At 34.3% G+C, this 12,332-nt stretch overlaps 1 protein-coding gene across 2 annotated transcripts in view; it reads left to right on the top strand.

The window, feature by feature from the left end:
• LOC100549054 (janus kinase and microtubule-interacting protein 3-like) overlaps positions 1 to 12,332 on the top strand; it is a 69,725-nt gene that overhangs the window by 18,892 nt on the left and 38,501 nt on the right. For both annotated transcript variants that reach the window (XM_010710400.3, XM_010710402.3), the window contains exons 10-14: positions 310 to 408; positions 3,344 to 3,445; positions 5,873 to 5,926; positions 6,888 to 6,953; positions 9,987 to 10,055. In XM_010710400.3, coding sequence (XP_010708702.1) covers positions 310 to 408; positions 3,344 to 3,445; positions 5,873 to 5,926; positions 6,888 to 6,953; positions 9,987 to 10,055 — 390 coding nt within the window. The remainder of the gene's footprint in view (positions 1 to 309; positions 409 to 3,343; positions 3,446 to 5,872; positions 5,927 to 6,887; positions 6,954 to 9,986; positions 10,056 to 12,332) is intronic.

The raw sequence follows: 12,332 nt of genomic DNA, 5'->3' as shown, positions 1-12,332 counted from the left end.
CACAAAGATAATTAGAACAGTGTGTCCAAAGTTAATCAGTTTCATTCACCTGATTTTAAAAGTAAGCTTGTATTTCCTCACTTGTTTAGATACAATATTCATATAGCTTTTCATACTGGCTTCCAAATTACTGTTCTGCCAGTTCTTACAAATACTTCTAGATGTGATGTTTCTTCTTTATGCCCAAGGCAAGGTCCAACATCCAATGAGAAACTCAAGTAACAATTTTGCCTGAAACTCTGGCCCATAACTCAGTATAATTCCCTTTCTGTTATTTACTGGACGTTAGATGTTGTGTTTTTCTCATAGATTTACAGAATGGAACAAGAAGAGCAGCAGCTGAAGAATGAGATGCAAGATGCAAAAGACCAGAATGAGCTGTTAGAATTCAGAGTGCTAGAGCTTGAAGTAAGAGATTCTCTCTGTTGCAAACTCTCAAATGGAGCAGAAATTATGTTTGAACCCAAGCTGAAATTCCTGTAAAGATTACTGATGTCTGGTGCATGTTTAAGGGAAATCACTTAGGTATATATTTTTTAAATGTTGTATCTTGGGATAATGAGATTGATACCACTGCCTTAATATGTTTTGGAGAGAGTACTCACTCATGTTTATAAAGATGTAATATAGCTAATATACATTGCATATAGTTTGTTTTACATCTAATAAAATATTTTGTTTTGCAATATTTTGCCTTTTTTTATTTGTTTCATTTCCATAACTACTCCTTTCCTGCATGTGAAATCACTTGGTATGTATACTACAGCCTCAGTTGGCATTGCTTCAATTAACACACCTTCTCACATCTTGCATGCAGTGAAATCTAAAGATCTGACACATCCATCACATCAATGTATAACTGCTTTTAATTACACTGATTTAAGATTGACAGCAGTAGTATGAAGTAAAACAGTATCAAAAGAACAAAGTAGTTTTGAAATAGTTTTTCTTACCTGAAATATATTTTCTGATGGTATAAGATGGTCATGGGATGAAAATAATTTTCACCAATCAGAAGAAGGAAAATAAACCTCTAAGAAAGTCAGTGTTAGAGATGAGGCAATTTGTGGAAGTGGGAAGTTGCCCATAGCAAACTTCTTTAACAAATTCTGTGAAATAACTGTGAAATTATTTTCATGAATAACGATTTGAACATGTAGCCTCTGATCACAGCAGAAAGCAATGGTACTCGTTGCCTTGTAAATAAGGCTCATGTAAAATTCAGTAAGATTAAATAGCTTGTGTGAGATGCAGTCACGCAGTCATACTGTCTGATAACACATAGTTCAATTTCAGAGATCATCAGCCGTCTTAACACTACCTTGAATAAACTCTCCAGGAACTCTCTCAGTGTCACTTCTCCATAATTTTCATCACCCAGCACGTTTCACCAAAAATCTTGGCATGTGTAACTTTTCTGATAAAGATGAAAACATCATGTCATCCTGTTGTGTGGACATTCCTCTTTTTCTTTTATCCTTGATATTTCTTAATCTCTTTTTAATCATTTATTTTATCAACCATATATCTCAATATCATAGTACATTATATTTAAAATTAAGAATTTACGTTATTAGAATTTCAGTAGATGTTCTGGAAAATAAAAGTACTTTCTAATATATATTCTTCATATTTTATTAAGTAACTGTAGATTAAAATGCTGAACAATTCAGCATTGAATTTCCAGTTACCTTAGAATCTGCTCATTAATATGCAAATGTTCTTAGAAGTACAGCAGTCTGAAAAAATGTCCTTGAAAGGAAAATTGCTTCAAAACATCCTTCAGGAAAGTACTTTCCACATACAAAAATCACTTGAAAAGTAGTTCAGTGTAAGGTCTAGTTTCATTATCTGCCAAATATTTAAGGATTTATTTCATAGGATTACAAGGGGAGTATTTTTGTATGATTGGAGTAAAAGACATTTTTCCTTTGTGGGCAAGCATTTAGACACAAACGTGATTGACAATATGAATGCTTTAGTAAAGTCATGAACACTTCTCATAACCAGAACATTTTTTTCAGAACACCTAAACTGTGTCAGATAAAAATTACATTAATGTAGAAAACAGAACAATTTCTACATAATTTAACACAAGCAAATCCAGATGAGTTTAGTGTAATAGCAAGTGACGAATTAAAAAAGAAAAAATTCTAAATTGGTAATTGAATTTGGAAAAGAATTAAGCTTCTGGTTCGTCTGTGAATAGCTAGGTCACTTAAGTCCATTTCAAAATCATGCTGCCAATAGAAAAATTATTTAAAATAGTGATTATGAGATGGAAAACATATATAAAGTGAAGAGATATTTTTTCCTTCATATTCTTGGTCGTAGCTTGGCTAATCAATGAACAAGAGCTGCCATACTTTGTAACCCACTTAAGTGAATGGGTGCTTCCCACTTGTGATTACCAATTAAAGCACCTCCTTTGTGGTTTAGAAATAATGTAATGTAATGCTTGAATAGAACTTACTAAATTTGCAGCAACTCTCTTTCATTAAAACTGAAACTGAAGGCACTGTTGGCAATGCCTCTTCTTGTTTGGAGACAAAATCTAGTTTTTCTCACTTGTGTTCCCATGGCCATAGTGAGCTTGCTCAATGTACATCCTAGTGCCTTGATTTGCAGTCTTATTCCAGTCATTCCCAGAAATATCTTGAAATTTCACTTAAATATGGTCTTATTTGTTTTATTCTCTTTTTGTCTTCTGAAGAAATAACAGGTTGGTATTTTGAAGAAACACATGAAAATCAAGTAGATGGGTTGGATGAGAATTTATAATTTTTTACTTTTAGCATGAAGGCATATTCCAACACCCAGGATTGCGCAGTGAATAAGACAGGATTTTTCATGTTCTAATCCAAAGGATAACTGTAGAATAGAGCAGATATAGAGCTTTAATTTTATAAACGAAATACATAACCATATTACTTGGTGATAGTTTACATTTTTTCCTGCAGTTTCTTATTCCTAAATGATCGTCTTTTTTTTTCTTTGAAAGAGAACAATAGTTATATAAGACTGTAAATGAAATTAATTATTGCAATCGCTACAATTATTCCAGTCAGTTATTTGGGCAACATAAAAGAGTTTCTTCTATTGGAGTGCAGCTATTTGTTTTGCAAGCTCTTTGTGTACATAGAATCAACTGGAACTCTAAATTATTTTGTGTGCTTAGCTAAGCCCAAAGTCTTTCAAGTATGGTGAAAACAGGAGGAAATTCCACAAATTTGGAATGTGAATAGAAGTCTGTGTTTTTAATGTACAAGTCTTTTTTTTTTTTTTTAAGATGGGAGATATGTGTTAATCATGCATCTTGTTTTTAAACAAAATCTTTCCTCAGGAGAGAGAACGAAGGTCGCCAGCATTTAATCTACATTTAACCACCTTCCCTGAAAACAATGGAAGTGCGCTGCAACTGTTCTGTCAACATGAAGGAATAAAGGTATATGTTGGGCAACTGTTGGATGGCCGGAATGAAGAACTTAATATTCAAATGAATGGTTTTCCATTATTATCTTGCTGTAGGGAAGAAAATCTGAAAAATAAGTAAAGTAAGAAAATATATTTTTAACTGGGAAAAGGGTTTCATAAGAATACATTGTGGTAGTTTGTAAGGCTTTCGTAAATGAAAATGAAGACTGGTCAGTTTACAAGCTCTTTAACAGAGCTTAGTCCCTTAATAAGTGTAATACTATTAGTAGAGGAAATAGACTGAGAGTGTAGGCTGCGTAGTTCTCTCTCTCTCTCTCTCTCTCTCTCTCTCTCTCTCTCTCTCTCTGTATTTATACAGGGAACTGAATCTTTAGAAAAAAAGTTTAAAAGTCACTTTAGTCATGTCCCTAAATCACATTGAGTGTCATTAGTAACATATAATCACAGACTAGTTTTGGTTGGAAGGGACTATAAAGTTTTTCATGTTCCAACCGCCAAGCATATCACCTTTCAAATAGAACCTCCAGAGGATGCCAGATCTGCTGTTAACATATCTGTTATTCTAATTTGCATGTTGACTGTAGCTGGTACAGGATCTTGAATTCATTTTTACCTATTCATGTCTTCTTTTGCATGAAAGATTTTTCTTTCTTTCTTTCTTATTATTTTTATTACTTTTTTTTTCTTCCAATTCTTTCAATTTACTTGCCTGGAAGCAGAGGTGGTCACATCATATGGGCATATTAAATTGTTTGCTTTTAAGTGTTTTCAGTGCCTTTAAAAAAAATGTTGGTTATTGCCAGCAAACTAGACTTCAGAGTGATGGAAAATCTGATTTGAGTTTTAAATACTTCTTTTTGCTTCTTTGTGAAAATTAACTAGAATGAGAATTTTGGATTTAATAGGGCTAAGAACTGCATGTCTTACTGAATTCCAAATCCCCACCAGTAAAGGATCAGCTAAAGTTTCTGTTCAGCATCGTCACTGCTGATCAGAATCATTAGCTTTGACTTCAATCCAACACAAATACAAGAGTATTTTAAGCTCTGCACCATTCTAAAATTACTGATGTGCACTATTTAGTAGCTACTATGGCATGTAGATGCAATGCTGCAGTGTTGAGGTGGATGGGAAGAGAGGAAGGGTACTTCCCATGATAGACCAATACATAATTCCTTATTGGAGTCAGAGTATTCTATTTTATACGGACTCTCTTCCACAGCTGTGTCTGATTTTCAGGCAATCTTTCAATTCCTTATTAAACCTTACTCAATGGAGTCTATTGGATATAGAACAGTGAGCAAATATATTCTGGTATAGTTATGTACTTTGCAAGCGCAGCTAATTTCACTTCAAAGAAATTGAAAGATCAGTCATCCTGACTCCTTGTACTATGCAACTGCATAGCACACAGATGGAAACCAGCATGTAACATGCTGTAAGTAATGAAACTAATGAGCCAAGGCACAGCCAGTGGGGAATGCTGACCTCTGCTAAGAAGCGCTGAATATGAGAAGTTGAGGGTGCCAGCATTCTAATGGCTATCTTTTTCTGTGTGTATATTAAGAATTTTGGACTAACATCAGCTGGTCTTTACTCATCCAATCAAGCCTTCTTACCTTCAAAAAACACAATTGCATACAAGCAGTCAAAGGAAATATCCCTGCTCCACAATACCCTGTGGGCCAAACTTGGAATCATTCTGGTATGTGCTGTTATCACAGGTTAAGCAGTTCCAGGTACCTTTCCAGTAACTTTTTACAGTAGAAAATAGAGTTCTGCTGCCTAGGAATGGTCCCTGGCACTGTTAAATCTAAAATACAGCCATCATCTGCGGATGTATTCCTCCTCTTTTTTTCATATCAGCGAAGCGTTTGCACTGGTTGCAGTGACTGGGCACTGGTTGCTGTTCTCTGTGGATATGGGGGTGACTGGCAGAGAAATGTGGTTTTCTATTCAGAGAGGTTGTGAGTTAGCAGTTTTCGCAGGAGCACATTTAGCTCGCTGTGCACGTTCCCCTCTGCCAAGAAAACGCCGATCTGGAACTCTTCTGTTTTGTTCAAGCAGATTAAAAATCAACAACATACATTCTTAGTAATTATTTACTGTCCCTTTAATTTCTACGGTCTGATGTGCTTCACACTCCACACCAAACTGTGAGGAAAAAAAAAAAAAGGTACTTTATGCCTGTTTATCATTTTTGGTCATTCATTGGTGTACATCAGCAGGATGCACAGATCTCAGGGTTGCTTGCTGTATTCAAGTGATGTTTGACTTTGTTTCTGAAATTATCAGTAACACTTTTGTAGTTATGATGCAAAACTCACGTTTAACTTATTGGCATTTCAAGACTCTGCATGCAAAGGTACCTAAAATGCAGCATGTAAAACTGTTTCTCATCTTCTTTATAAAAAATAGTATTGAACATCTTTTTCAGGATGTGAATATATCAGAACTCATGAAGAAACTAGATATTCTTGGAGATAATGGGGTAATGATTTTTAATTTTAAATGTAATACTAGCTTTATTTTTGTTTTCAAGCAGGTGTTTTTTTTCCACTGCACAGAATAACACATAAGAAAATGTACAGAGTGATTTTTATGTCTCTATTTGTATAAAAAATGTGAATCATCAGACACTACTTATACAAACTTACAAGATTTCAGATAAATTGAAGTTAAAGTGTATTTCCTCAAGATAGGATTTGATCATGGCTGAATGACTTGAAAGAAAAGACACTGTAGTAGTTGCAACAATGAGGCATAAAATAGCCTAATGGAGAAAATCAAGGAAGTCAAAGCCAAACCAGTTTGTATCTCTTAGGTAGTAATAGCAGTACCTGCTGCAATGAGGATGCCTCTGCAGGAGGATGTTTACTGGGAAAAATGGCAAGGATAACTTCCCCTGCATTGCCAAATACAAAATAAATTTCTGGTTATACAGTTGGGGCACAAAGAACCATGGAGATGTTTACAGGTAGCTTTAACAGTTTGGCATATTTATTGTACTAATTTTAAGCTCCAGATTTATTTTTTATGCTACAAATTGTGTGGATAATTCTATAAGAGTTGCTCTTTTATATTCTTTTAAGGAATAGAAGCATGGCTCTGAACTGGACTTGGGGGAACCTTCACTGCTGCATAGCTATATACATAATATATGAACTGCTATTTTGTATGGCTAGAAAAAAAATTTCAAAATCCTTGATAAAAACAACTTGGTTCTCATGAAATAATAAACAGATACAAAAGAACTATTGAATGACATATTGAATTAGAGCAGAGATTAAGCACTATTTTAAATTTTCAGTCATTAAACTTTTTCTGATCATGTTTATAAAATGCTAAATGGAACTTGTTTACTTGATTCTCTATGTTGCAGTTAAAATTCATCAATTGTATTGAAGAGTGGATTTCCATTCCAATTTAAAATGCATTTTTTTGTATTTTAGAATTTGAGAAATGAAGAACAGGTTGCAATAATCCAAGCTGGGACTGTACTTTCTCTCTGTGAAAAGGTAGAACTCAGTAAAAAATTTTGTCTGCCTAAAAGACCAACCATGTCTGCTGAGATCTCATGTAGCTTTGTCAGAGAAGCATGATTTTTCTGTTAAAGGGATCTGGACAGGAGCATATATTCATCCTTACATGATTTTATTGGGATTGTGATGTTTTGAGGTATAATCTAACATTCAAATGAGATCAATTTAAAAATAAAAAATTTCTCTAGAGATATTTCTTAGAATAAGTTACTAAAAAGCCTCTGGACAAGAGCAACTTCATTCTGAGAAAAGCCTACATTCTCCAGGGGACTCTCCTGAGCTGTTGCAAGGTTCTCTCTAAGTCACACTATTAGTCCACTTTGGCCCATTTCTATGCACGACAGAGAAGTCTGAGTAGCCCGTGGTCCTTTGATCTGTATAGTGGCAAAAATAACAAAAAAGTGCAAGATAAATAATTAGTCAGGTCATTCAATGACTAGCTATTTACTTCTCCAGTTAGAGAGTGAACATAATCTACATACGAGTAATGATGACATTTAAAATGAATTAAGAATAACTTACCTTGTTTTTTTACTGAAGGAACTTCACCCCTTCCTTTCATAGTTAATTATAAAACCTTTCCTATGCTTTTAAAATTCATAAACAAAAGTTTAAAATTGAAATCTGAGCATTTTGTTGAATAAGTTATCATTGCTTTAACTGATGTTATTTTATTAATCTATTTATCTTAGTATTTCAAATTTTAAGTAATCTAAATAAAGCAATTTAATAATTATTAACTGAAGTGAGTAATTACTTTAAGCAAAATAATAATAATAATTATAATAATATATAATAATAATAATAATAATGAGGAAGACGGCTAAAAGAGCTATGCTTTTGACTGTACTGTAGCATGAAAAACATGAGGTAATGTTCACTGTCCTTTAAATTCAATAAGTGGGAGAAGACTGATAAGGAAAGATAAGATATGGCCAGCCTTTAGGGGTGGGACTGAGTTATCCTTACTCAATTGAATAAGTCCTTGCGTAAAAACTGTCACTGGAATTAGTCAACTTTTTAACTGGTGTTGTGGTGCAGCTTAGAACATATGCTCTTATCTGTAAATTATTTCCAGAGGCAACAGATCACAGTAATAAGGGATGGCCAGTTTTGTAAGCAGAAATAATTCTTCAAATTAATAGGAGCATAAAATTAATGGCAGTAAAAGTTGTGCTTAAATTTCATTTCAAGTAAAATTAGTGGAGTTTTTTTGCTTTGTTTTTGTTTGGTTGGTTTTGCTCATTTGTGGGGTTTATATGGCCACTTCCTAGTTTGCATTAAATGATTTTTATGGTCATTTTACCATAGAATCCAATTTTTATAGAAACTCAACACTCATTCAGAAATATGGAGTCTTTCATTTTATCTTTCATAGGCAAATAGACTACATTAAATGAATGAAATAAAAATTGTTCATCTTATCTTTGGACTTTTCTGCAGTTTCAGTCAGTGCCTCACAGTAACCTAATAAGCACCATTTGGCAGGCAGTTAAATGAAAATGATACTCTGAGAACCATGAAACATTTTGTCCTTTTCCTGGTGGATACTTGAGGTACAATCTAATCAGATGTCATCAAATAACTCCGTAAGAAAGCACTATCCATATCCAAAATTTACCAAGACAAGGAAGACAAGGAACAGGAGAAAATAGTCCTTTGCTGTCTTCAACATAAGAAACACAATACCACACATTTTCTTAAAATTCTATGTTTTATAGCACACACTGGGGGAGATAAAATGTAAAGTAAAATACAAAATCTGATAAACAAGACTAAGTCCTATTGGATGCATTGACAATTTAGGTTAGAAGAAACCTAAAACAAATCTACTGCCTTTTCTTATACAATGTAACTATCTCAGATGTCCTGCTATGTGAGGGACGGATCCCTCACATTAGTTATGAGAAGCTATCATATGTAATCACCTTATAATGAGATCTTTGATATAGCAAAGGCATTGCAGACATAGATATGCTAGTTACATTCATGTGTGCTAGTTATTCACACTTAATGTTTATTTCAATCAAATCTATCATACTCAGCCATTAGTAGTAATTTTTTGGAAATCAAGCTGCTAGGCAGAGAAAGTTTCTGGGTACTGCTGGAACATTACCAGGAGCTTGCTTTGAATGCTACAACTGATTAGGACTCATAAATACTTGCTTGTCCTTTTGTGATCCTTGGTTCCAGAATGACTTACACGCATGAGAAGAACACAATCAAAATTTAGTTCTGCATATCATCCATAGGTTCAAAAAATTAGATCTCTAATTCTTGCAAACAACCTTTCATTTGCAACTATTGAGGGTTACTGTGAGAGATGCTGAGTACGTTCAATTTCTATTGATTTCAAGGGTTCCAAATGCTCACTGTCTTGCAGAATCCTTTATCAGTAGTGCAGTTTTGTTTAGCAATATCTTCCATCCATCACCTTCAAAATGAAGAACACAAAGAGTATGATGAGAACCGAATATGAGGTTACTGGTCATTTCTTTCAGCTTTGTATTCTAAGATAAACATACTAAGTAGATAAAACAAGACTCATTTTTTTATCCATCAATCTCTTGAATAGTGGAAGATCCACCTGCTTGCCACTTTGTCTTTTGTTTGTATTGTCTTCTGGGAAAGTGCAGAGCTGATGCCATCATAATGTTTTTACAAATCAAGACAACAAGCATTGATGTATTAAGCTGGGAAAAATCAGGTTGATTTTACATTGTTCACCAAAGTCAATGTTGAATTTTACAGGAGGAAAGAGTCTTTAGTTGTTAGAAAATAACCTCCATATTACTTTTGACTATGTTTCTGCAGTCTTCCATTCTGCTTGTTTTCACAACCTGCTTAGTCATGCATTCATGTTCACTTCAAAGTGAACAGATCAATATGTCAGAAGCATATGCCTGGGAACTTTGGGAACAAACTTGTAGAATGTTTGGTGCAAATTTTTCAAAAGCTCTGTTTTTTCACTTCTCATTTTCTCCTTTTTATATTGCTATGTTCATGCAGTGGTTAAAACAGATAGAGGGGACAGAAGCTGCGCTGACACAGAAGATGTTAGACCTGGAGAATGAGAAGGTAAGGAAAGGACACCAAAAACGTAAATCATTTGGTTAAATTCATTTCAAAAGCAAGTGTTTAAGCTTCACGACAGGTTGCTTTGCTGCCTTTCTCTGCTTAACTGGGATTGTTTCATGGTAGAATTTGCAAGAGGTATCCAGAACTGTTTTGCCTGTGTTCTTTGGAGCGGGATGGAAGTGTCAAAGGCAATCTGGAGCAAAAATACTAAAATAGACACAAAATAGTACATGAAGGTATAACTTTACAGAACAGATTAACTGAACAGTGTGAAATTGTCTTTGTGCTTTCTCTGTGTATTAATTTGTCTGGCAACAGCATCATCTTTTTAATCATACTAGAAGAATTGCCAAGGATATATCTTTGCTCTCTGATATTCAGTCTCTGGACAAATTGTAAAGACCTTCTTTTACTCTAGATTGACACCCTTACCTTTTCACATGTTAAGCAAAGAGTTTTGAAATATTTGCTTGTTTTTATTGGTTTGCCATGCATGCTGTGCTTTTCATCTTCAAATGGTTTATGAAAACAATTTAATCCTCACCATCTTTTCCAGGTATATAAGTAATCAACATTACATGCATCTTATAGAATAGGAAACAGAGGCAGAGAGGTTAAGTGATTTACCCAGAGCCACTGAAGAAGTGTGTATTTGAACCACTCAGACTATGCTGAGTGTAGCCTATCATGTTGGCTTTATTTGAATATAAGTATCCTTCTCACATTTAGCATTTCTATTTTTAACTCATTATGGAAAAATGGGAAAGTTTTAGAGAGGCAAAGTGCCCAGAAATATTAGGTTTCCTTATAAAAAAGGAATTGGAAAATGACATTTTCTTTCTTAGTTTATCTTCCCATTTAATGTCTGTAATGCTGTTAGAGGTAGCCCTCTAATTGTTAAAATAGCAATCTGAAAGTCTTAATTGCTGATGGTTGTGTCTCTAAAAACTGAATTGTGAAATGAGTTTAGAAATAATATTCTATCGTGCCTCTGGTTCAGAAGTCCTTGGAGCCCATGTAAAGAATTCAAGATCTCACCCTTGGTCTCTCTCTCTGGTTTTCTTGGCTATCTTTTCCAATGGCTTTTGAAGAGGTAATATGACCCAGAGCAGCTGTGCTGCTATTCTGGGATCTGCTGGTAGCTTGATTCTCTCTGTAGGCTTGGGCAAGTCAGTTGACTCTACTGTGAGCCACTTGTAAGCAGCTTCAGACCAGGCCTATTCATTACTTTGCTTTACACAGTACATCTTCTACAACAGCCACAGAGCTGTTGCCATAAACTATCTAAGAAAATAATGTCACCTGGGCAGTCGAGGTGGGATTTGATGTAGTATCTAATATCATATTACTTTCTTCAGAATTATGTCCATGAAAGGCTGGGAAACAGGTCCTGTAGCACCTTCAAGAGACCCCTGTCTTTCTGGAGGGCTCACAGACCCTGTCAAGCATTAATTTGCAGATCAGAAAAGATTTCTTTTAAACCCGATGTTTGCAGTGAGAGTTTGCTGTCAGTACTGTTCACAGCTATGCAAATCTTACACTGGCATACATATGTCATGTGTTTTTAAATGTTTGAAGGTAAAATTTGACCAAGTAGTTTACTTGGGGATAATCCTCAATATTTTTTGCATTGTCAACATATATACAGTTTGCAAGCAAGTCTTTCTGTTACATTTGGAAATGGTCATAGTACTAAAATAAATTGATGGATGTAACAAGACTGGCGACATTTGCTTTATATACTAATAAAAGCTAGAACAAACATATTAAGATTCCTGTATAAACAAACTGTGATTTATTCTATGTATTACATACTATATGTATGTCTGCATGGATTGCAAGTGTTTGTTGAGTGGAATCAAACTTTATGATATTAAATTTGATCAAAAGGCCTCTGTTTTCTACCTAGAGAGAAAAATTAGTAAAACCTACTATTTTATGTTCTACTTACTATCACTGAAGCACTCTAGAGGCATGTATTCCTTATAGTTTGACTATTCTTAAAACTGTTTAAATGTTCACAACTTTCTTGCATCATCCTCTCAGATTCTGAGTTTCACTGAAATATCAGCTATAAGTTATTAATTATGTGAAAGTTAGTTCATTTAATTTTAAATATATAAAAATCCTTGGTATTCATAAACTTCTTCAGCTCTGCAGCTATAGTCACTTAATCTCTCTGGGCATCACATTACCCATTTTGAATTGGCTTCCTACCTCTACAAGCTGAAAACTGAATTTCTATTCCTGTTTCATTAACACATCATGGATTATTGC

This window comes from Meleagris gallopavo, chromosome 4, assembly GCF_000146605.3.
Source record: "Meleagris gallopavo isolate NT-WF06-2002-E0010 breed Aviagen turkey brand Nicholas breeding stock chromosome 4, Turkey_5.1, whole genome shotgun sequence".
NCBI classification, from domain to species: domain Eukaryota; kingdom Metazoa; phylum Chordata; class Aves; order Galliformes; family Phasianidae; genus Meleagris; species Meleagris gallopavo.
This window is presented reverse-complemented; position numbering and strand designations above follow the sequence as displayed.